The sequence below is a fragment of the Nansenia antarctica genome, assembly GCF_963989245.1.
Source record: "Nansenia antarctica genome assembly, chromosome: 8".
Lineage (NCBI taxonomy): Eukaryota > Metazoa > Chordata > Actinopteri > Argentiniformes > Microstomatidae > Nansenia > Nansenia antarctica.
In genome coordinates, this window is record NC_137678.1 from 14,083,153 (window position 1) to 14,109,686 (window position 26,534).

At 46.3% G+C, this 26,534-nt stretch overlaps 1 protein-coding gene across 3 annotated transcripts; it reads right to left on the minus strand.

Moving 5' to 3' along the window:
- Positions 1 to 697: 697 nt before the first annotated feature.
- On the minus strand, positions 698 to 20,081 carry scaf11 (SR-related CTD-associated factor 11). 3 transcript variants are annotated; one of them, XM_080537850.1, is made up of 14 exons: positions 19,930 to 20,081; positions 16,513 to 16,572; positions 13,249 to 13,397; positions 10,694 to 10,777; positions 10,106 to 10,191; positions 9,936 to 10,009; positions 9,807 to 9,844; positions 9,461 to 9,534; positions 8,820 to 8,945; positions 6,471 to 6,562; positions 3,106 to 5,400; positions 2,447 to 2,727; positions 1,640 to 1,759; positions 698 to 1,023 (listed from the first exon to the last, which is right to left on the minus strand). In XM_080537850.1, exons 2-14 carry the CDS (start codon positions 16,532 to 16,534, stop codon positions 928 to 930), a joined length of 3,537 nt encoding a protein of 1,178 aa, XP_080393976.1. In that variant the 5' UTR covers positions 16,535 to 16,572; positions 19,930 to 20,081; the 3' UTR covers positions 698 to 927. The 3 variants fall into 3 exon arrangements, with proteins under 3 accessions (XP_080393976.1, XP_080393978.1, XP_080393977.1); XM_080537852.1 differs by lacking the exon at positions 19,930 to 20,081 and adding an exon at positions 17,947 to 18,069; XM_080537851.1 differs by lacking the exon at positions 19,930 to 20,081 and adding an exon at positions 16,695 to 16,728.
- Positions 20,082 to 26,534: the final 6,453 nt, after the last annotated feature.

Consider the following 26,534-nt stretch of genomic DNA (forward strand, 5'->3'; position numbering starts at 1 on the left):
GGGTATTTCAAACAATGTTCACGCAGCACATTTAATACAAGTAAGGGCCAGAGCCTTTTTTACCTGATCTGCCAAACCCATTCTTTACATTACATACTCATTACTGATTGGCCAAAAGACCACTTACTCCCAACCAATCAGGTCCCTGACAACGACACTCAGACATTTTCAGCCCGCAGCTTTGAGCTATGGCAACAAAGATTCATAAAGGCAATGCACATTTACCTAGGCTTCAATCTGAATTGTAATTGTAGAATATGTATTAAAAAAACAAACAAATAAGAAACAATGACAATATTTGTAAGCTAAGTAATCAAGAGGTCCTTGGGAGACTGGAAGAAATTAATTGTACCAGCTGGCTCCACAAGAGGGCTCTCCCCTCTGTACTACCCGTAACACCATGTCCATGGCCATGCCTCAACAGTTAAACACTTGATCGCCTGCATCCTCTCATTCGTCCTCTACTCACATCATATTCAAAGTGCATTGATTGGAGGAGAAGACCTAGGGTCCTCCCTCTCCGAAGATATTATTTTCCAATGCATTTTGAGGATAAGGAGGACGGAGGAGGAGTGGACACAAAGAATCACGTTTTTAACAGTTGAGAATGGGCCACTCACCAGAGAAAACGTGATTACCTCAACCCCCCCCCCCCCCCCCCCCCCCCCCCCCTCCTACTCTGGGTTTCTTATAGCAGTTCTCAAGATCTACGTAAAATAAAGGGCTCTTGCACTACCGTTTCCAACTGGATTTTTTTTTTTTAACAAAATATGAAATCTATAGAAAATGTTTCATTCAAGGTAAGAGATATCAAAAGATCGCACTCCAGTTTAGTTTCAGCGTGGAGGTATACAGCTGATTTATACAGCTGGTAAAAATTGCACTTAAGCAGATGACGGGGCAAAGAGCATCCTGCTCAGCAGTTGTCTATTTCTTGCGGGCGTGTTTGTATTTGTCCACATAGGCCTTCACCAGGGTCGCCACCTTGCTAGAGTTCACCTCTCCACTCTTGCTATGGCAGATCTAAAAAAGCAAAAAAAAAGCAATCAGCTAAGTGACAACTTATTTATCAATCACCCTGCTTCAAAATCTGAATTGAGACCAGATGTTGTTGGACACCTGTCAATTATATTATTATTATTTTGTTAGTAATATGTAAGTCATCACGATTTTCTAGAGGAAAACTGTAATAGGGTCATCCTAAAAAAGAGAAGATGGCAAATTAATAGTAATAGCACTGTGTGAGGAAAGTTACAGCTCACCAGGTATGGAACATGAACATACCTCGAGTATGATTGGTACAGGCTCAAATTCAGCTCAGCTAAAGTTTTTGTTTTTGCACCTCAAATTCTTTAATTCACCTCAAAATTGTTGCACATTATGCGCTGAACTTTCGTTTTGTTAAACTCTTGTCAGAAATATATTTTTTAATCAAACCACTGACTGTAATCAGTTACTTTAAACAACACATTTGTCCCTTAGCAGCAGTTAAGAATAATGTAATGAGTCACTATAAGAACAAGCTAATGACATTTAGTTGCCTTCACAATGCTCTTCAATATGATGGAAATATCGCACCACACGCTTGTTTCCTGTGTTCAAATTCATGTCAAAATGTTTCTGAATAATCTCCACTCACCTTTTCAACCGCTTTGCGGACAATCTCTTTGTACTCCTCCTTGGTGACGTCCTTCTTTTGGTAGTAGGGTTTCATGGCTGTCTTCACTTCATTAATAGCCCTCTCCTGAACCTGTTGTTTCTGCAGTGGAAACAGAGAAGAGAACATTCATAATGGCTTCAAATGATCTATTACCATTGGGCTAAAGTGATAATGACCTCTATGCAATCTTGTGATAGTGGCATATGACAACTCCTATCTATGGACAGGCACTCAGCAGGTCTCTCTCTCTCTCATTTACATTTTCTCTCCTTTCTTGTATTCACATTGATCTTCAGAAACTGCCCTCTGGTGGGCAGCCGCCAAACTGCTTTAATCTGTCCTTTAACCAGATTTACATCAGTGCAAAGGAGCATCACCTGGACAATCCTATTCACAAATGTGAAGGACTCTACACAGACAAATCAAGTTTTTCAGTTTTTCAACTTGCATTTAAAAGACAGTTTATCATGAATCCAATTGGCCAGGTACTTATATGTAACTATTCTAATCAATATCTAGACAAAAACATACATTTCGTTGTGTCCTCCTTCAGCATCAGCTTAAGATCAATACGTGATTTCAAAACCACTTAAATCAAAACCATGCTGAAAGTCAAGAATAGCCTGTATAACATAATGTTCAAAAGTAAAACTGGTATCAATATGGACTTCAGTGCCCACCACTACAAAATACCTTTTTCTCAAACAGGCAAAAGTGACATTAAATCCCCCCCTTTCTTCCCAAAAAGCTGAATCCTCAGTGTCACACTACCCAGGTCGGCCCTACCTGTGTGGCACGGCTATCGGGCTGTGCAGCCGACAGATTGCCCTGCTGCATCGGGGGAGGTGGTGGGGGAGGAGGAGGGAGGCCCTGGGCGGCCACAGCAGGAACTTGTACGAGAGGGTGGACGTGCAGGGGGACCCGGGGGGGCATCCCATACGGGGTTGGCTGCAGACTGACCGGGGGGCCTCGCGGGTATTGCAGGACATTCATCTGGGGGGGCGCCACATTCGGGAAGGCCGGAGCTTCGCCCGGGACCTGGGCGTTGGACTCATTTTTAGGGGGCTCTGGAAACACAAACACAAAACTGAATGAATAGATCACCATCATATCTATAGATAAAACATTTTAAACCTCATATTCATTATCTCCAGCATCATCTCAGTGACATGCATATTGTATCTGAATCTGAACAGTGATTTTCTACATTCTGTAATAAAAGGTTCTTAAAAAAGTTGACTTTTTTAACGATGGGTTCTTATGGCCACAATGGCAGTTGATTCGGCAGTTGACTTAAGTTCCTAAGTAAGCAAAATGTGGGGTGAAATTGTCTGGGGAACTCGACAACAGCCAGGGTAAGTCAGAAATTGCATGCAACTGTAAACTGAATATTCTGTTCAACTTATTTGTCAATGTTGGACATGCCACGTAGAAGAAGATCTGACCTGCTGCTGCCGGCTGCTCCTCCTCTTGCCTGTTCCAACCACCTCCCCCTGCGCCTCCTCCTCGCCCCCTCCTGGAGTAATAGTTCTGCACGTCAGCCGGAAGTGTCCTCCTCACTGCCCAGCTGGAGGCCGATGACCAACCAGATCTGTCCAGCGCAGACTCGCCCATCTCTGGCTCTTTCTTACGGGTCCAGTTATCGTTGAACCGGCTGTATGAGTCATTCCCTGAAGTGTTCATCGTCCCCGAGAACGTGTTTCTGGGCTGCCAGCGGTTTTCCGCAGACTCCCCCTGCCGGTTGCCACCCCTCCCCGCTCCTGAACCGGCCCAGCCACCCTGACCCCCTCCGCTGCGCTGTGGTCCCCAATGGCCACCAACCTCGCGGCTCCTGGCCTCTGCATCAGCCCGGGCCTTCTCTGTGACCCAGTCAGGATTGTCCGACTGGACTCGGTCTGGGGAAGAATCCATGAATCCTCCATTTTCAGAGCGGCCTGCCTCTCTAGAAGGAAAATTACCAACAGGATTTCTCCGGGAGTCACCGCCGCTACCCTGCCCAGCCCTCCACCCATCCCCAGCCGAGCGGTCCCTCCTTCGGGGTGACTGCCCCCCTGAATCTGGTCGGTCAGGGGATGCCCCTCGCCTGGAGGGTCTGGACCAAGATCTAGAGGGAGATCGAGATTTGGATTTGGAGCGGCTTCTTGACCGCTTCCTGCTCTTCCTCTCGCGGCTGCGTTCTCTCTCGCGACTGCGCTCCCTCTCGCGGCTGCGCTCCCTCTCCCTCTCGCGGCTGCGCTCCCTCTCGCGGCTGCGCTCCCTCCTGGAGGTGTCTCTCTCCCCGTCGAGGGGTCTGGAAGTGCGGCTGCCCTCTCGCTCCTTAATGCGCTCTTGAGAGCATGAGCGTGACCTCCTTGATGAGTCTCGTCTAGATTCTGCATTGGGAGACCAGGTGGTGGCAGAGGAGTGAAATCGAGACTTGCGCTGCTTGCCGTTCCTCCTTTCCTGGACCTTCTCTTCTGTGACTGGACACTCTTGCTCTCTGCTGCTACTCTCCTCGTCCTTATCAACAGCCTGGCTAGTGGACACAGGTGTTGTGGGATCTGGACTTTTACATTCACCTGTTGGATCAGGGGTCAGGTTGTTGCTGTGCTCACTGCTAGGTGAATCGCAGTCCATTGGTACAGCATCTGTGTCATCCTCCGATAGATTGTCCTCTTTGCTCGTCTTGTTTGTGCCATCATGTTCACTCTGACACATCTCAGCGCCTTCTGAAGCTTTCTCTTCTGAAGCTTTCTCTTCTGAGGCGCCTTGAGCTTGCTGAGACATGTTTCTGTCTAGGGAGTCACAGAGCGGGGAGCTACTTCTAGATTCCTGCTCTCTGGTGGGGCTGGGAGACACCTCCACATTCTCCTTCAATGAAGAGTCATTTTCCAGTTTCTCCATTGCTGTATCTGCTGTGGGCTCCAAGGCATCTTCGTCTTCCTCCGCAAGTTGGACTGATTGCGGGCTCTCAAATGGAGAGTTGGAAGGGAAGGGCGAGTTGCTTTTTTCTAGGTCTTCCATGTCTCCGTCAGAAACTGGTCCCCCGTGTTCCTCCATTGCCTCCTGGTCCTTGTCATCAGACAGTGCAGAACTATTCAGAGCTGCATCTGATGATGGCGACTTCTGATCCTCTCCCTCCTCATCCTCCTCTTCCTCCCCTCCCTGTTCCATTGAGACGTTGTTTTCATTTTTGTCTGGTTGAATCTTAGTTTCCTCCTGCTCCTGATCCAAATCGCTTACAGAAGGTTCTAAACTGTGTTCCTTATCGGCATGGCTGGAGCTGGGGTCACCCGCTCGTGGGCTCCCTTCCCCGTCTGAGTGCTGCGATTCCAAGCTGTTCTCCTTTTCCTCTCCCGCTTTACTGTGTTCCTCCTCCTTTTCATCTTCGTCCTTGCTTTCCTCTTCCTCCTCACTTCCTGTTGGGCTACTGAGAACTCTGGGAGAGGATCTTCTCCTAGCTGGGGCTTTCCTCTTGCCACTGGACTTACGATTCGCTGCCTGCTTGCCCTTCCTTTTGCCAGTCGCTGAAGATGCTTTGCCTGCTTTTGTGGGCTGGTTTGTGGATGAGTCTGAGTCTGAGGAGTGGGATTGTGATGATGCATGGTCTTGCGTCGTAGGTGGTTCTTGGGCTCTGCTGTTACGGCCAGAGCGTCTGCTAGTCAGTGACTGTTTGGTGGGGGCTCTGGAGCCTGATGCCCCAGTACCCTTCTTCTCCCCTCCTTTGGGGCCGGTGACTGCGCAAACTCTTCCTTGAAAGACTGTTGGGGAGCATCATAATCAGAATAATATCAGATTAGTTTTTTTTTTACAAAAGCATAGCATACTGTATAACACAAACAATGCAGGGTTTTATCTAGGGTTTGCCGGTATAACGGTAATACGGCATCCTGCGTGATTTGAAAAAGGCCCACGGTATGCTTTTCAATACAGTCATGACATTTCTGCTTCATCATCTATTTAACTGCCAAATTTAGCACTGTTTGTCAATTCAATGTGTCAATGTGTAACAGGGCCACTGCCAGCAGCGTAACTTTTTTTCCAAGGTTAGAGAAGGAGAAAAAAAGATGACCGGCGCTAATGACTTGACTGAAGAAAAAACACCATTGCTGCTACATGGCAGCATTTCGGTCCTGTTCTGACAAAGGAGAGCCTGCAGACACGGTTATTTGCAAGACTTAGAAGAAAAAAAGATGGCCAGAGATGGGAATGCTAATGGGAACTAATATACACCCGTACCTTAAACAGCATAACAGCTGCACAGAGGGGATATCTTTAATTTTCGGTGGCTGTGTTGTGCACCAGGACCTGGCTTTATGTGTGGAGCTAATTAGCGAACGTTAGCAATGTAGAGGCTTGTCTTCTGTAGGTCATTAAACATGAACTGCCAAGTAGGGGTGGGCATCGACGATCGATAATTGATCGATAAGGATCTTGGTCGATCACAAAATAAAAAATTTGGGCGATCACAAAAAAAAAAAAAAAAAAAAAAATTGTGATCGACCAAATGTTTTATTTTGTGATCGACCAAGATCCTTATCGATCAATTATCGATCGGCGATGCCCACCCCTACTGCCAAGCCCATGAGAGAGGAGTACCTTGATGACTTTCATTGAATAGGCCACTAGTTTTAGCTTGATTCAGTAAAATCCACAAGGAAAACCTCTTCTGTCACCTGGTGCATTGAGTCTGGGTGCGCTTGTTAAAAGGTATTACCGGTGTAGCAGGTATTTTAGCAAAGGTATAGCAGTTTTGAGAACTCTGATACTGGTACAAGCCTACTTTGAAGAGGAGTATATAGTATAAGAGGAGTATATAGTGGGGACTCACCAAAGTGCCCCGGGCCAAGTGACGAGGCAGAGGTAGAGAGGGGTCGCAGAGGAAAGGGGCTGCTACTCCACTCAGGGGGGTTGAGACAATGTCTGTGGGAGCAGTTGTATACTCACCAATCACATAACAAGGGTTCACATACAGTACAGGCCAAAAGTTTGGACACACCTTCTCATTCAATGCGTTTCCTTTATTTTCATGACTATTTGGTACATTGTAGATTCTCACTGAAGGCATCAAAACTATGAATGAACACATAGGAATTATGTATTTAACAATAAAGTGTGAAATAACTCTAAATATGTCTTATATTTTAGATTCCTCAAAGTAGCCACCCTTTGCTTTTTTGTTGTTAATAAAATATATAATAATAATATTAAATATAATATGTGTTAATAATAATATGTTATTATATACAGTGGGGAGAACAAGTATTTGATACACTGCTGATTTTGCAGGTTTTCCCACTTAGAAAGAATGTAGAGGTCTGTACTTTTTATCATAGGTACACTTCAACTGTGAGAGACGGAATCCAAAACAAAAATCCAGAAAATCACATCGTATGACTTTTAAATAATTAATTTGCATTTTATTGTATGAAATAAGTATTTGATCACCTACCAACCAGTAATAATTCCGGCTCTCACAGACCTGTTAGTTTTTCTTTAAGAAGCCCTCCTATTCTCCACTCATTACCTGTATTAACTGCACCTGTTTGAACTTGTTACCTTTATAAAAGACACCTCTCCACACACTCAATCAATCAGACCCCAACCTCTCCACAATGGGCAAGACCAAAGAGCTTTCTAAGGACATCAGGGGCAAAATTGTAGACCTGCACAAGGCTGGGATGGGCTACAGGACAATAGGGAAGCAGCTTGGTGAGAAGGCAACAACTGTTGGCGCAATTATTAGAAAATGGAAGAAATTTAAGATGACGGTCAATCTCCCTCGGTCTGGGGCTCCATGCAAGATCTCACCTCGTGGGGCATCAATGATCATAAGAAAGGTGAGGGATCAGCCCAGAACTACACGGCAGGACCTGGTCAATGACCTGAAGAGAGCTGGGACCACAGTCTCAAAGAAAACTATCAGTAACACACTACGCCGTCAGGGATTAAAATCCTGTAGCGCACGCAAGGTCCCCCTGCTCAAGCCAGCGCATGTCCAGGCCCGTCTGAGATTTGCCAATGATCATCTGGATGATCCAGAGGAGGAATGGGAGAAGGTCATGTGGTCTGATGAGACCAAAATAGAGCTTTTTGGCATAAACTCCACTCGCCGTGTTTGGAGGAAGAAGAAGGATGAGTACAACCCCAAGAACACCATCCCAACCGTGAAGCATGGAGGTGGAAACATCATTCTTTGGGGATGCTTTTCTGCAAAGGAGACAGGACGAATGCACCGTATTGAGGGGAGGATGGATGGGGCCAAGTATCGCGAGATCTTGGCCAATAACCTCCTTCCCTCAGTAAGAGCATTGAAGATGGGTCGTGGCTGGGTCTTCCAGCATGACAACGACCCGAAACACACAGCCAGGGCAACTAAGGAGTGGCTCTGTAAGAAGCATCTCAAGGTCCTGGAGTGGCCTAGCCAGTCTCCAGACCTGAACCCAATAGAACATCTTTGGAGGGAGCTGAAAGTCTGTGTTGCCCAGCGACAGCCCCCAAACCTGAAGGATCTGGAGAAGATCTGTATGGAGGAGTGGGCCCAAATCCCTGCTGCAGTGTGTGCAAACCTGGTCAAGAACTACAGGAAACGTCTGATCTCTGTAATTGCAAACAAAGGTTTCTTTACCAAATATTAAGTTCTGTTTTTCTGATGTATCAAATACTTATTCCATGCAATAAAATGTAAATTAATTACTTTAAAATCATACAATTTGATTTTCTGGAATTTTTTTTTAGATTCTGTCTCTCACAGTTGAAGTGTACCTATGATTCTTTCTAAGTGGGAAAACGTGCAAAATCAGCAGTGTATCAAATACTTGTTCTCCCCACTGTATATAATATTATTATTATATATTTTATTAACAACAACATTTTTTTATTTTATTAACAACAAAAAAGCAAAGGGTGGCTACTTTGAGGAATCTAAAATATAAGACATATTTAGAGTTATTTCACACTTTTTTGTTAAGTACATAATTCCACATGTGTTCATTCATAGTTTTGATGCCTTCAGTGAGAATCTACAATGTAAATAGTCATGAAAATAAAGGAAACGCATTGAATGAGAAGGTGTGTCCAAACTTTTGGCCTGTACTGTAAGTAGTACATGAGCAGTTAAAATTCACAAGGCATAAAGTAAACATGAACTTCACCAGAAGTCCCAGAATACCGCTCTCACCTTGAGCTGCCTCTGGCCGCAATGGGCACAGCTACGGACAGCCATGGACAAACTTGTGCCTGGCGACTGCAATGTTTACAGCTAGCCTCTAAAGATTCTTCCTCGGCAATCCAAAGGGGCTCTGCACTGCAAAGTAGACGAAGTAGACTCAATATATACACAGTAATTGATACACGTTGTTTATATGCATTCTGGTTAAAGTATTGTGAGTATTATGGGTTTGATATCGTTAGGATTTAATCAATGTCAGTATCAATTCGGGTTCTTCTTAATGATTCAGTTCTTTAACAGTTAAAGAGTTAAACCAAAAACTCCATAAGCTTGTAGTAAGATAGCGGCAGCACATGTACAGAGTCTGACTTGCGTCTGACTAGAATCAATCTTGATAGAATCAATCAATTTTAGGGTTTAAAGGGGCACTCACTAGCACCATAACAGTATCTACATGTGCAAACAGTGATTTCTGTGCTTTCCAAAACTACAAATGCAAAAACAGAATGTAGAAAAACCTTTTCACATATATAGACACTGGTATGGTGCTGGAGATAATTAATTTGGGGTTACAGATCTGTTCCCCTTTAAATAACACATTGTCTATCAGTGAGCTGCTTCTGAGGTTGGTTGAGCGGCGGCCTACTCACATGCTCTGTGTCAGAGTGCCCAGAGTGGAGTCTGCTGTGGATAGGGACCATGGGCCGCAGAGAGCACCTCTCACCTGAACAGGTAAGACGACAGGCTCAAAATTAGGCTTGACCTTCACAAATCAGTTCCCAGAGGACAGGGTACTGAGAGCTGTTACAACTAACTTGACTTACAACTGGTCATTTCAGAAAATGAGAATCAACTGAAACAGTTGTATTGTTCACATGCATAACATATCCATACAGTTGGTGTTTAAATCTGCATTTAAATCTTCACAGGTGCCCTGACACGGCCCTTGCACAGTTGGAGATTAAACAGTTATTGCAGGGATTTGAAATTCCAAACCTTTTTCATGCTCATCGCTGATGGGTCATCGTCGTTGCCTGAGGGTTACAATTAATGTTGTTAACTATGCATGTTGTGTAAATTAGGGAACCAGTAGTGTTTATGTGACATGGATAAGCAAGCACACACATTTCCTAATGAGGCCTTTCCCTTTCGCATCTGAAGTTTTCTCCATCTTCTGTCGATGCAATTCTTGCTTGTTTCTGAAAAAAATATTTTTTTACATTTGTCATATAATACTAGCAAACAAAATGAAAGCCTTAACTAACCGTAACTAATGTGGACCATGGGGCACTCACTTTAACAAACAGGCGGTGGATTCCGTGTCTGTGCAGCCACATCTCTCAGGCTCTGATTGGCTCACTTTCTTCTTCTTCACCGGAACCTGCCAATCACATTCAGATCATAGCGAGTCAATTTGGGCTTCACCGGCATCAACCAAATACAAACATTGTGGCTTCTGTCGTTTCCCATAATTCTTTATGTAAAAATCCAACCATGTGCTTGGATGTGTGCCGCTGTCTGTCGTGTGTGTTCTTTGTTTTTAACATGTAACCTGATTTCTTTTCAGCCCCTCCCCCCAAGAGGCTTTTGTCTTTTGCCAGGCCTCCAATGCAAATAAGAATGAGTTCTTATTGGCCTGCCTGGTTAAATAAAAAATAATTAAAAAGTCTACTTTCCCCCCGCTCCCACCCTGACTAGCTCTGTCAGCAAGTGAGTGTGAGATAGGCCAAACACAGACACGAAAACGGTTGGAGGAATGTAATTGTTTATATGGTCATGTTGTAAAGCACTTTGTGACTAAACTGTTTAAATAGTGCTATACAAATACAATTGACTGACTAATTCATGTTGTGAAACTGACAAATAAAGAAACCACTGCTAACCTTGACACATCCTAACATCACGTCCCGTTTGTAGACAACATCGAAAGGCCGTCTGTCCACTGGGCAGGATGGAACTGTCTGCAACTTAAAACGACACGGTTAAGACAGCGTACTCACACGTTGATGAACATCTCTCAATGCATAATTTATGTGAAAAATGACATGCAAATCTTAAAGAAGCCCCTAATAGGGCAGATGACAGGGTGGAGGTGAAGGATGACAGGGTGGAGGTGAAGGATGACAGGGTGGAGGTGAAGGATGACAGGGTGGATGACAGGGTGGAGGTGAAGGATGACAGGGTGGAGGTGAAGGATGACAGGGTGGAGGTGAAGGATGACAGGGTGGAGGTGAAGGATGACAGGGTGGAGGTGAAGGATGACAGGGTGGAGGTGAAGGATGACAGGGTGGATGACAGGGTGGAGGTGAAGGATGACAGGGCAGATGACAGGGTGGATGTGAAGGATGACAGGGTGGATGTGAAGGATGACAGGGTGGAGGTGAAGGATGACAGGGTGGAGGTGAAGGATGACAGGGTGGAGGTGAAGGATGACAGGGTGGAGGTGAAGGATGACAGGGTGGAGGTGAAGGATGACAGGGTGGAGGTGAAGGATGACAGGGTGGATGACAGGGTGGAGGTGAAGGATGACAGGGTGGAGGTGAAGGATGACAGGGTGGAGGTGAAGGATGACAGGGTGGAGGTGAAGGATGACAGGGTGGAGGTGAAGGATGACAGGGTGGAGGTGAAGGATGACAGGGTGGATGACAGGGTGGAGGTGAAGGATGACAGGGTGGAGGTGAAGGATGACAGGGTGGAGGTGAAGGATGACAGGGTGGAGGTGAAGGATGACAGGGTGGATGACAGGGTGGAGGTGAAGGATGACAGGGTGGAGGTGAAGGATGACAGGGTGGAGGTGAAGGATGACAGGGTGGATGTGAAGGATGACAGGGTGGAGGTGAAGGATGACAGGGTGGAGGTGAAGGATGACAGGGTGGATGACAGGGTGGAGGTGAAGGATGACAGGGTGGAGGTGAAGGATGACAGGGTGGATGTGAAGGATGACAGGGTGGATGTGAAGGATGACAGGGTGGAGGTGAAGGATGACAGGGTGGAGGTGAAGGATGACAGGGCGGATGACAGGGTGGAGGTGAAGGATGACAGGGTGGATGTGAAGGATGACAGGGTGGAGGTGAAGGATGACAGGGTGGATGTGAAGGATGACAGGGTGGAGGTGAAGGATGACAGGGTGGAGGTGAAGGATGACAGGGTGGATGACAGGGTGGAGGTGAAGGATGACAGGGTGGAGGTGAAGGATGACAGGGTGGATGACAGGGTGGATGTGAAGGATGACAGGGTGGAGGTGAAGGATGACAGGGTGGAGGTGAAGGATGACAGGGTGGATGACAGGGTGGAGGTGAAGGATGACAGGGTGGATGACAGGGTGGAGGTGAAGGATGACAGGGTGGAGGTGAAGGATGACAGGGTGGAGGTGAAGGATGACAGGGTGGATGTGAAGGATGACAGGGTGGAGGTGAAGGATGACAGGGTGGAGGTGAAGGATGACAGGGTGGAGGTGAAGGATGACAGGGTGGAGGTGAAGGATGACAGGGTGGAGGTGAAGGATGACAGGGTGGAGGTGAAGGATGACAGGGTGGAGGTGAAGGATGACAGGGTGGATGTGAAGGATGACAGGGTGGATGACAGGGTGGAGGTGAAGGATGACAGGGTGGATGACAGGGTGGAGGTGAAGGATGACAGGGTGGAGGTGAAGGATGACAGGGTGGAGGTGAAGGATGACAGGGTGGATGTGAAGGATGACAGGGTGGAGGTGAAGGATGACAGGGTGGATGTGAAGGATGACAGGGTGGAGGTGAAGGATGACAGGGTGGATGTGAAGGATGACAGGGTGGAGGTGAAGGATGACAGGGTGGATGTGAAGGATGACAGGGTGGAGGTAAAGGATGACAGGGTGGATGTGAAGGATGACAGGGTGGATGACAGGGTGGAGGTGAAGGATGACAGGGTGGATGTGAAGGATGACAGGGTGGAGGTGAAGGATGACAGGGTGGATGTGAAGGATGACAGGGTGGAGGTAAAGGATGACAGGGTGGATGTGAAGGATGACAGGGTGGATGACAGGGTGGAGGTGAAGGATGACAGGGTGGATGTGAAGGATGACAGGGTGGAGGTGAAGGATGACAGGGTGGATGTGAAGGATGACAGGGTGGAGGTGAAGGATGACAGGGTGGATGACAGGGTGGAGGTGAAGGATGACAGGGTGGATGACAGGGTGGATGACAGGGTGGAGGTAAAGGATGACAGGGTGGAGGTGAAGGATGACAGGGTGGATGACAGGGTGGAGGTGAAGGATGACGGTGGATGACAGGGTGGAGGTAAAGGATGACAGGGTGGAGGTGAAGGATGACAGGGTGGATGACAGGGTGGAGGTGAAGGATGACAGGGTGGATGACAGGGCAGATGACAGGGTGGAGGTGTAGGATGATAGGGTGGAGGTGAAGGATGATAGGGTGGATGACAAGGTGGAGGAGGAGCTTACCTCTGCCCATCTGAGGAGGCAGCTGAGGCAGAAGACGTGGCAGCAGCTGTCGGGCATGGCCAGGTCACCGCGGCGCCCCAGGACCCCCAGGCAGATGGGACACCACTCTGCCTCCTCAGGGTCTGTACCGTCCTCTGGAGCCTGCCCGCCTGACCCAGAGACAAAGCGCATCCACTTCTCATTTAACACTAGAACTGCCATGAGGGGTCATATCTTTGAACTCTATCAAATTTCAGCACCCTCCTTTCATGACTTTTCCTAGATATGTGCGTTCTACCACCCAGTATCCTTAGATTTTCAATATCACATCAGGATAAGCTAATATAAAGCTTTTTTGCTGTTTTTCCGTGTAGGAAGCAGGCTAATTTACAAGCGGCCAACTAGTGGTTGTTGTGTGTGTGTGTAAATAGCAGCTTGAGCATTGTAAAGAGGAGGTGGCTCCCCCGAGGCGGCTCTTTTAGTAGGTAAAAAGGTACGGCTGTTAAAGGGTAGGTAGCATAGAATAAAATGTGTAGAAATGCATATAATATGAACTAGGAGCTCCCCAAGAAAACATTAACAGATTATGAACACTTAAAATATTAAAATAATGTAGTTTGGGTAACACTTAACATCGAGGTGATATTCGTAAAGGGTTTATAAATGCTTTGTAATTAGTTAAGAAATAACTCAACCAGTTTATTATTCAATTAAAAATAATTTACAAACAGTTATGTCATTAGTTTAGATTGATCGATATTCAGCTTGCAATCAGGAGTCAGTAATTAAAGCTTGTTAATAATATTGTTGTATATTGTATTTGCTAGTTTTTACAACTGATTTCACTTTTTTCATTTATACATATACAGTGCAACACAATAAATACATAGTGTAACAATAAAAAACAACAATAAACAATAACAATAATAAACACACATTTCAACAAGGATCAAACTAAACACATAGAAATAGATGTGCAATGGTCCCTAGCCATTGCCTTGAATTGACCAACAGATGGGAGAGAGTCTGTCTAAGTGCTTTGTAGCAGGTTCCAGGAGTGTGGATCAGCAAATAAGAAGGCAGTCTTTCCAAGTTCTGCACACTTATAGGGGACCTTTAGAGCAAGCCAATCATCTGATCGGGTGAGGTAAGGGCCAAGACTCTGATTTAACAATACAGAAATTTACGACGGCAAACTCCCAAGAAGCGCCTTAAACAGATATCAATGACTATTTCGCCTCATTTCCAGGGATGACCAAACAACCATGTTATATAAAAGACAACGGTGAGTGTTGCAATTAGCACCTGTGATAAATCTAAGGGCAGAGTGATAAACTGAGTCAAGTGAATTGAATTTGCCATTTAGCAGACGCTTTTAATCCAAAGTGATTTACAGGGACATTCTCCCTGGAGTAACTGAGGGCTAACTAAGTGGCTGTCGATTTTTAACATTAGGACCGTTAACATTTCAAATATAAATATATATATATAAACAAAAAACACTTTCAAATGTAAAATAAATAAATAAACAAATGTAAAAGTGCCTCTTAGGCTTGACTACTGGTATAGCAGAGGAATAAATGAAAGTAAAAATGCACTTTAGCCATGACAGCTGTAGCCTATATAGGCATTATGCGCATATACGACACACGTTTCTGTTCACTGTTTTCGTTCCCTCATCGCTGTATTCAATGCCAAAACCGAAATGAATGACCCCACAACGCAGATTTGTAGCAATCCGGGGCTTCCTCAAACTGTTGCCATGTTCTCAACTCTGCACGCCATGAACAAACATTTGAACAAGAAGCAACTGCGCTCCAGACAAACTCGACCTCTGACTTTGAATGAAACGCAGGATAAACCGAAAACTGCCACGGTTCACTAGTGTATTGAACCGTGGAAGGCGAACCGTATGGTTTAATATAAAACCGAGAACCGTTGCACCCCTAATTGACAGACACCAAAAGCAGACTCGAAAGGAAAATGCAACGCCTAGAATCAAGACTAGACATTGACAGCTCTCTTATGCCTTACACCTGTCACGTCAATTGTCCCAATACCTTTGGTTAGGGATGCACGATATTATCGGCCCGATATTGGGAAATTAATGTTATTAAATATTTATCGGTTTTATTACATTTTAGCCGATATAGAGCCGATAATATGAAGCCGGAAATATTTCCGGTTCCGGTTGTCGCGCTCATGATGCTGCGCCTGCGTACAGCCATGCAGTCAATTAACGGTAAGCTAAGGTAAATAGATAGCCAATGTTAGCTAGTGCTAATGTTCACCATCTCTGTAGTCTGCTCTAAAATACGCAATCAAACAGTGCAGGCAACCCATGCTGTTCTGTGAATGAGACGAGCTATTGACTGATGGCTTTCTACTGCCAAATCATATTATTACAGCAAACATGTCGGTAGTTTGGCATCTGTTCTCTGAACAACAAGGAGAGGCTCATTCCGACATTGACTTCTGTTTTCGTTTTCGCGATTTCAAAATAAAAGCGCGAGCTAAGCGTTGTTGAAAATGAATGACACATCGCTAGTCAACTAACACAGCTTGTTTTGTGAGCCTGCTAACAATGTAAAGTAGTGTTATAGTTAACTAGGTAGCAGTGGGGATTACTCACCCAATCCATGCATTGCAATAGTTTGGCTTGACTAGCGAGTGTGATGTGATTTTCAACAATGTTGAAATGTATTTCCTTTTTTTTAAATAAATGAACATTTGAAGAGTCAGAAGTGTTCTCTTTGTTGTGTTAACAATAGTGATGCAAGTTAGATTTGGTGAGATCACTATGGAATATTAAATCATCAATCTTTGCTCACTACATAGCCTTTCTTACCTTCAGGTGTGCATGAACTACAGGTTATCAACTGTGAAATTATATCTGTTCTCATATCGGTTATCATATCGGTTATCGGCGGGTAAACATCGGTTATCGGTAGGAAAAAATGCATATCGTGCATCCCTACCTTTGGTAGCATGAAATGGTATAAATGGTGTTGTCATTTCTAAATGGTGAAACCAGTACACAAATACCATCAAATAAAAGCTGAGAATGTGCATGTTAACCTCATGGTAATTGTTTGATTTAAAATCCAAGCTTTTGGATTAGAGTCAAAAGAATAACAAACGATAGATGGTAGTTGCTCCACCTTTGCCCTCTGATAGACACGGTGGATTTTCCATCCTTTCAGATCTATGTGCCTGGCAGATGCCTAGCAGGTGCCTAGAGTTATTTCTGGACTGATACTCTGACAAGGCGATTAGAACACTGACCATTTCCTGGTCCTCCAGGCATCTTTGGTACAGTGATGTCGTCCCTGATGACCCAGTGACCTGAAAAACAGAATAAAGAGAAAGAATAAAAGTCACTTTTGAGGATTCCATGCCTATATTTGCCCATATTTTTGAGAAAAGGCCAAGGCTTGATTCATTGTTATTCAAAATAAGACATTTACATAAAAATGAGGTGACGGAGAGAAAAACAAAACAACAGCATTAAAGTGTAAGAATATCCATCTTCATCCATTCCTACACAACATTCCTATAAAAAAAGAAATAACAATTTAAATAAACATGAAACGTTTGAGAAGTATTAGCCTACTCTACACAGTTTGAGTATTAGCCTAAATAGATTATTAATGAATTTTGGGTCCCTAGGTGAAATCTTTGGGATGCATTCACACCAAGCTCGTTGGTCCGAATCAGGGAGCGTTTCCCCCCTAATTCGGTTTGTTTGGGCATATGTGACTGCAGCTGGTGAACGTGCAAATCACACGCTCACTTGAAGGGGTCAAAAAGTGAAAGTGAAACTTATTGTGTCAACAATATCTAGTTTTCGTTTTTTTTTCATAACACCAACTTGATGTTTTTAAGTACCCACTCGATATAATAAACAACAGTTTAATGATCACTTAATACTTATAATTTGTGGATTGGATTCACTGTTCTCGTTTGCCGGTAAGTGATAATGACTTGTAAACATACTTTCGTTTTAGGACGTGTTCAAAAGCAAGGACTGTGTGTTCATCAAATTATGTGTAGATGTGTTTTTAGCGTGTCGATGTTCTCTAAGCATGTTGTGATGTTATAAAAATACAGTTAGACGTTCATAGCGATGTACCACTGTTAGCCGCTAGCTGTTAGCAGCGTTTGTAGCTGTGGCCGCGTTTAGAGTCACTTTTATCCCATTCGGTGTTTGAGGTGTACCAACATTCAAATACGCCTATCGTGTTCAATTTATCTCAGAGTTCAATGTATGACACATCATTTGAAAGCGTACAATCTGTAGTTTAAGCACATGTTTAAGCAACTGAAAAATGACTTCGGCTACTGGTTTCACTTTTCACCAGCAGCTGTCACATATGTGAACACAGCAATCACACTCAATCACACTCAATCACACTCAATCACACACAATAAACCAGACCGAGTCTGTCTAGAGAAGGCGGTCTCGGTCCACTTGCTAAAATCTGAGTATTTTCAGCAAAAAACTTAAATGACATGTTTTGGGGACCCCAGAGACCTATAATTTAGGGATGCAATCTGTGCAAGGATAAAATACCTTGTGGGGGAGGAATTCTACAAAATATCTCCTTCTTTATTGACCAGAGGTCCTTCTACGTCAAATCAACAGACAAAAGAGGATTTCGACAGCCACCATCTCAGATTGTCCTGCAATGGTTTATACCCTAGTTTAAAGACTCCTACCTGATAATGATTAAGATATGAGGAATCCAAAACAATGGTAGAAATTCACCCATGACCCCTCAAACCCCTACTTAGATGTGATCAGCCAATATGGAATATCAGTTCTCTATTTCTGATAAGTAATATGAACCTGCAGCTTTTGTGTAATTTCATCTGGTTATCTGGAGGTTGCCCTGTCCAACGGTGTGAATCATTGAAGCTGTGAGTCTAATGTCCCATTCACTCGCGCTTCTCCTGACTTTCATTTTTACATCCCAACCGTTTAACCAGCACTAGCAGTGCACTGCACATTGTCAGTTCCCAGCAGGTACAGATAACAGCCGAGACTAGATGAAACTGGCCATTTAGAATGTTGTGGAAATGCAGCAAGACTGCTCAGAATACAAAGGTATGTTTGAGATAGCCAGTGTTACATTTCGCAAGAAAAAAAACCTGTTTACTAACTTATCTTAGTAGATTTGCTAACAATTGTACAAAGCTAGCTTCAAAGTAACTAACCAAAAATGTACTAGCATCCAACTACACACAACTGGTGCATTAATGCACATAAGAGACAAGTAAAAAAAGTTGGGAAGGGGTCACGAAACGGTTTATCAAAAAATCCAACTGTCAGTCAAACTTGTGAGCATCCCGCCCTGTCAATCATGTAGTTTGATGGCTTAATAAGTTGTGATCAGAAAATAACAAACAATTGAAGTATGTAACCTTATAATTAGCCTAAGTGTAAATCAAACATGCCTAAATCAAAGTGACTTTACTAAGCCTTTAAAGCCAATGTGCTTTTTCCCAGTTGGAATTGTTAGAAGTGCATAGAGTTGTATAATTTGTTAAACTTAAAGGTTGTTTTTTTGGCGTCTGATTTGAGTCCCAGGGTTATTCTGCTGCCCATAGGTCTCTAGCTAATAGCCCAACCTGTACAATCTCCAGTACACTTCCAGGGACAGACGGGGGGAAACATGTTTAAAAACAATCAAACAATAAAAGTCTTAACAGGCCATGGACGTAGGTCACAACAGGCCAAGTCAGTGGCAACAAAGCATTCATATTATCTAAACACATCAGGTTGCTAGTATGCATCTGTCAACCGTTCCTCTAGTCTATCTTTAATAGCGTTATAATATATAACGTTACAATCAAGAGGCAATAGCACTTGTTTAGCCACTCAAATGAGAAAAAGTATCATAACAAGTTATTAAGTGACACCAAATGACTAACTGACAATAACTCGAGTTGGATCATACAGTCCTCCTGAGTCAAGCCTGGTGATTATGTTGGCTAACCCAACAACTAGCCAGGGCAGCTAAGCTAGCTCAACTTTGATGATCGGTGGCACAAAACCCCCTTTTTGCTAAGCCAACTCCTTCATCCCAGCCATTACACAACCACAAGTTCCCTGTTAACTACTTCTAACTTCTTACTCAGTTAGCTCACAAAGCTAACTGCGTTGCCTTTTACAAGGTCAACAAGTAACCGGTTGTTGTTAGCGAAGATCACATAGCTTAGCTAAACGAGCTAACTTCCAAACGACCTGGTTATGATGACAACACGGACAGATCGGGGGGTTATTGCTGAGCACAGAAATGTTGATGGCCGATGCTTAGTTAGCCAAACCAGGCAAGCCGATCCATCTGGATCACTTCCATGGCCTCTGCCAGGTGAACAGTCCCTCTGCCAGGCTGCTGCAACACCACTCCGCTACCCCGCTAGCTCGCTGCTACACGACCCGTTAGCTTAGCTCGCTAACAAGCGTTTTGCGCTCCGATCATCAGAGATAGTGATAGCTAGTTGGCTGGCTAAGACATAATGTTTTTGCCGATCGAAACCGCTATGTTGCTGCACCCACACTGTTATCTGACTAGCTTCCCTGGTAGGGGGATACATAGTAGGGGATCATGTATTTGGATTGCTAACTTACCCTAAGTTAAGGTAAAGCTAGCGAGAGTAGCGTAGATAGCTAAGCGCTAGCTTTATTTGTTTACTTACCCCCCCAAACGGTAGCTGTAGCTAGCGAACTAGCGTTGAGTTATATCCTTGTCGACTGTCCAACTCGTTCGGGGGTATGTCTCGTCTCCGTTACGAGAAGAGAAACGGATCGTTCTCCCAGGTAGGAAGCACTAAAAAGTCGTTACAAGTTTGAGAACGTCTCGGCCACATGTCCTCGGTGCCTGTCCCAGACTTGTGGAATGTGTAGTAGTACACACTCGTACCGCGTGGTGTCGCTGTGATGAGATCTCAAAGGGAAAGAGACGTGACCGAATAAGCTCATACTGCCTTCTTCTGTTCACTCAACGTATGTACTTACTACTAACCTATTTAGAACCTACTGCTGAGTCAATAGGCAGTAAAGCGTCCAATTTCAACACAGTACACCTCATTCGTACTGAGAAACAGTCATCTGTGGCTGAACCGTGTTGTTCATAATTGGTTCAATTTCACTACTGCCCCCCCCCCCTACCTGCTCTATAAGTACTCCTACTGCCCCCCCTACCTGCTCTATAGGTACTCCTACTGCCCCCCCCCTACCTGCTCTATAGGTACTCCTACTGCCCCCCCCTACCTGCTCTATAAGTACTCCTACTGCCCCCCCCCTACCTGCTCAATAAGTACTCCTACTGCCCCCCCCTACCTGCTCTATAAGTACTCCTACTGCCCCCCCCTACCTGCTCTATAGGTACTCCTACTGCCCCCCCCTACCTGCTCTATAAGTACTCCTACTGCCCCCCCCTACCTGCTCAATAAGTACTCCTACTGCCCCCCCCTACCTGCTCTATAGGTACTCCTACTGCCCCCCCCTACCTGCTCTATAAGTACTCCTACTGCCCCCCCCTACCTGCTCAATAAGTACTCCTACTGCCCCCCCCTACCTGCTCTATAAGTACTCCTACTGCCCCCCCTACCTGCTCTATAAGTACTCCTACTGCCCCCCCCCTACCTGCTCTATAAGTACTCCTACTGCCCCCCCCTACCTGCTCTATAGGTGCTCCTACTGACCCCCCCTACCTGCTCTATAAGTACTCCTACTGCCCCCCCCTACCTGCTCTATAAGTACTCCTACTGCCCCCCCTACCTGCTCTATAAGTACTCCTACTGCCCCCCCCTACCTGCTCTATAAGTACTCCTACTGCCCCCCCCTACCTGCTCTATAAGTACTCCTACTGCCCCCCCTACCTGCTCTATAAGTACTCCTACTGCCCCCCCCTACCTGCTCTATAAGTACTCCTACTGCCCCCCCTACCTGCTCTATAAGTACTCCTACTGCCCCCCCTACCTGCTCTATAAGTACTCCTACTGCCCCCCCCTACCTGCTCTATAAGTACTCCTACTGCCCCCCCTACCTGCTCTATAAGTACTCCTACTGCCCCCCCCTACCTGCTCTATAAGTACTCCTACTGCCCCCCCTACCTGCTCTATAAGTACTCCTACTGCCCCCCCTACCTGCTCTATAAGTACTCCTACTGCCCCCCCCCTACCTGCTCTATAAGTACTCCTACTGCCCCCCCTACCTGCTCTATAAGTACTCCTACTGCCCCCCCCTACCTGCTCTATAGGTGCTCCTACTGCCCCCCCTACCTGCTCTATAGGTACTCCTACTGCCCCCCCCTACCTGCTCTATAACTACTCCTACTGCCCCCCCTACCTGCTCTATAGGTGCTCCTACTGCCCCCCCCTACCTGCTCTATAAGTACTCCTACTGCCCCCCCCTACCTGCTCTATAGGTGCTCCTACTGCCCCCCCTACCTGCTCTATAGGTACTCCTACTGCCCCCCCCTACCTGCTCTATAAGTACTCCTACTGCCCCCCCCCTACCTGCTCTATAGGTACTCCTACTGCCCCCCCTACCTGCTCTATAAGTACTCCTACTGCCCCCCCTACCTGCTCTATAAGTACTCCTACTGCCCCCCCCTACCTGCTCTATAAGTACTCCTACTGCCCCCCCTACCTGCTCTATAAGTACTCCTACTGCCCCCCCTACCTGCTCTATAGGTACTCCTACTGCCCCCCCTACCTGCTCTATAGGTACTCCTACTGCCCCCCCCTACCTGCTCTATAGGTACTCCTACTGCCCCCCCCCTACCTGCTCTATAGGTACTCCTACTGCCCCCCCCTACCTGCTCTATAGGTACTCCTACTGCCCCCCCCTACCTGCTCTATAAGTACTCCTACTGCCCCCCCTACCTGCTCTATAGGTACTCCTACTGCCCCCCCCCTACCTGCTCTATAGGTACTCCTACTGCCCCCCCCCTACCTGCTCTATAGGTACTCCTACTGCCCCCCCCTACCTGCTCTATAGGTACTCCTACTGCCCCCCCCTACCTGCTCTATAAGTACTCCTACTGCCCCCCCTACCTGCTCTATAAGTACTCCTACTGCCCCCCCTACCTGCTCTATAAGTACTCCTACTGCCCCCCCCTACCTGCTCTATAAGTACTCCTACTGCCCCCCCCTACCTGCTCTATAAGTACTCCTACTGCCCCCCCTACCTGCTCTATAAGTACTCCTACTGCCCCCCCCTACCTGCTCTATAAGTACTCCTACTGCCCCCCCCTACCTGCTCTATAAGTACTCCTACTGCCCCCCCCTACCTGCTCTATAGGTACTCCTACTGCCCCCCCCTACCTGCTCTATAAGTACTCCTACTGCCCCCCCCTACCTGCTCTATAAGTACTCCTACTGCCCCCCCCTACCTGCTCTATAGGTACTCCTACTGCCCCCCCCCTACCTGCTCTATAGGTACTCCTACTGCCCCCCCCCTACCTGCTCTATAGGTACTCCTACTGCCCCCCCTACCTGCTCTATAAGTACTCCTACTGCCCCCCCCCTACCTGCTCTATAAGTACTCCTACTGCCCCCCCCCTACCTGCTCTATAAGTACTCCTACTGCCCCCCCTACCTGCTCTATAAGTACTCCTACTGCCCCCCCCCTACCTGCTCTATAAGTACTCCTACTGCCCCCCCTACCTGCTCTATAAGTACTCCTACTGCCCCCCCCTACCTGCTCTATAGGTACTCCTACTGCCCCCCCCCTACCTGCTCTATAAGTACTCCTACTGCCCCCCCTACCTGCTCTATAGGTGCTCCTACTGCCCCCCCCCTACCTGCTCTATAAGTACTCCTACTGCCCCCCCCCTACCTGCTCTATAGGTACCCCTACTGCCCCCCCCTACCTGCTCTATAGGTGCTCCTACTGCCCCCCCCTACCTGCTCTATAGGTACTCCTACTGCCCCCCCCTACCTGCTCTATAAGTACTCCTACTGCCCCCCCCTACCTGCTCTATAAGTACTCCTACTGCCCCCCCCTACCTGCTCTATAAGTACTCCTACTGCCCCCCCCTACCTGCTCTATAAGTACTCCTACTGCCCCCCCCTACCTGCTCTATAAGTACTCCTACTGCCCCCCCTACCTGCTCTATAGGTACTCCTACTGCCCCCCCCCTACCTGCTCTATAGGTACTCCTACTGCCCCCCCTACCTGCTCTATAAGTACTCCTACTGTCCCCCCCTACCTGCTCTATAAGTACTCCTACTGCCCCCCCCTACCTGCTCTATAGGTACTCCTACTGCCCCCCCCTACCTGCTCTATAAGTACTCCTACTGCCCCCCCTACCTGCTCTATAGGTACTCCTACTGCCCCCCCTACCTGCTCTATAAGTACTCCTACTGCCCCCCCTACCTGCTCTATAAGTACTCCTACTGCCCCCCCTACCTGCTCTATAAGTACTCCTACTGCCCCCCCCCTACCTGCTCTATAAGTACTCCTACTGCCCCCCCTACCTGCTCTATAAGTACTCCTACTGCCCCCCCTACCTGCTCTATAGGTACTCCTACTGCCCCCCCCTACCTGCTCTATAACTACTCCTACTGCCCCCCCTACCTGCTCTATAAGTACTCCTACTGCCCCCCCCTACCTGCTCTATAAGTACTCCTACTGCCCCCCCCCTACCTGCTCTATAAGTACTCCTACTGCCCCCCCTACCTGCTCTATAGGTACTCCTACTGCCCCCCCTACCTGCTCTATAGGTGCTCCTACTGCCCCCCCTACCTGCTCTATAGGTACTCCTACTGCCCCCCCCTACCTGCTCTATAGGTACTCCTACTGCCCCCCCCTACCTGCTCTATAAGTACTCCTACTGCCCCCCCCTACCTGCTCTATAAGTACTCCTACTGCCCCCCCCTACCTGCTCTATAGGTACTCCTACTGCCCCCCCCCTACCTGCTCTATAAGTACTCCTACTGCCCCCCCTACCTGCTCTATAAGTACTCCTACTGCCCCCCCTACCTGCTCTATAGGTACTCCTACTGCCCCCCCTACCTGCTCTATAAGTACTCCTACTGCCCCCCCTACCTGCTCTATAGGTACTCCTACTGCCCCCCCCCCTACCTGCTCTATAAGTACTCCTACTGCCCCCCCTACCTGCTCTATAAGTACTCCTACTGCCCCCCCTACCTGCTCTATAAGTACTCCTACTGCCCCCCCTACCTGCTCTATAAGTACTCCTACTGCCCCCCCCTACCTGCTCTATAGGTACTCCTACTGCCCCCCCCTACCTGCTCTATAAGTACTCCTACTGCCCCCCCCCTACCTGCTCTATAAGTACTCCTACTGCCCCCCCCCTACCTGCTCTATAGGTGCTCCTACTGCCCCCCCCCTACCTGCTCTATAGGTACTCCTACTGCCCCCCCTACCTGCTCTATAGGTGCTCCTACTGCCCCCCCCTACCTGCTCTATAAGTACTCCTACTGCCCCCCCCTACCTGCTCTATAAGTACTCCTACTGCCCCCCCCTACCTGCTCTATAGGTGCTCCTACTGCCCCCCCTACCTGCTCTATAGGTACTCCTACTGCCCCCCCCTACCTGCTCTATAGGTGCTCCTACTGCCCCCCCTACCTGCTCTATAAGTACTCCTACTGCCCCCCCCTACCTGCTCTATAGGTACTCCTACTGCCCCCCCCTACCTGCTCTATAGGTACTATTATTATTATTACTTTGAATTGCCCCTGTTGTATGAAATGTGCTATACAAATAAACTTGCCTTATTATTAGTATTATTATTATTGAGACCTCAGCCAAGCTTGTGTTTTTATTGCTTGTTGCATCTATTCTGCCTATTCAACTTTGAGATTTCCAACTTTTAACTCAAGAATGAGACATAAATAGAAATAAATAGGGGGGGATATAAATAAAAATAGAGGGATAGGTGATCGGTAGACATCTGAGAATGTATCTATTATGTGAACATCTACTGTATACTTATACACTATGGGCCAATCATCGGAAATTGCGAGGCATTGCGAGATGTGAGAATTCGCCGGCAACATAACGCGTCACCCGTACCGCGTCTATTTAAACCACTGCTGATGACGTATCCGTCGTGAAGGGCTGTCCCAATTCATAGGGGTAGATTTCAACCCCTATGGCTTGTGGCTCTGTTCAAAGGCCTTGGCTTGAAATCGAGTCACACTCGAAAACGAGCCATAGGGGTAGAAAAGGGAATCAGGATTGGGCCATGGCCTATTCACAGGGGGGTATATACACAAAGGGGAGTTACCATGTAACTGTGTCCTTTTATAAACATATAAACATATGGACTAGTAGACTTACTAGTCTAGACCTTACTTACTTGTATTAGAGTGGTTTAAATCTTATCTAGCTGGTAGGCATTTCTCTGTTGTCCTGGGAGACTCTATTTCTGATCATGTTGACATCACATGTGAGGTCTATTCTTGTTCCCTTGCTCTTCTACATGATCCCATTAGGTGGAATCATCAGAAAACATGGTGTACATTTTCATAGTTATGCTGATGATACTCAGCTGTACATATCAGTATTGCCTGATAATTCACATGCACTCAAGCTCTCTGGAGAATTGTCTATAAAACTTTGGATGTCCAAAAATGTTCTACAACTAAATCTGGACAAAACTGAGATTCTTGTCATTGGCCCAAAACCACAAAAAGACAAATTGTCGAATACGATGGGAACCTTGCTTTCAAACTGCAAACATGAAGCTAAGAATCTAGGTGTGATTATAGATTCTGACTTAAGCTTTGAGCCTCACATCAAATCTATCACTAGAAATGCTTTTTATCATCTACGGAATATTGCAAAAGTTCTCCGGCAAGCTGATGCAGAAGTGTTAATGCATTATTTTGTTATTACACGTTTGGACTATTGTAACAGTCTCCTTTCTGGTCTTCCGAAGAAAGCTATTGGCCAGCTGCAATTAGTCCAAAATGCAGCAGCGAAAGTTTTAACCAAAACAAGCAGAAGAGCTCATATAACTCCTATTTTAGAGACTCTACACTGGCTTCCTGTTAAGTTCAGAATAGATTTCAAGATCCTTCTGCTTGTTTATAAAGCTCTCACTGGCATAGCACCAGAATATCTGAAATACCTTTTGCTAGCATATCAGCCCAATAGTGCTCTCAGGTCTTCTGACGCTGGTTTTCTCTGTGTACCACATGTACAAAAGAAGAGATTTGGTGAGGCTGCATTCTCATTTTATGCACCCAAATTGTGGAATGCACTGCCAGTTTACATTAGGGATGCAACCTCAGCAAATATGTTCAAGTCAAGACTAAAAACCCAT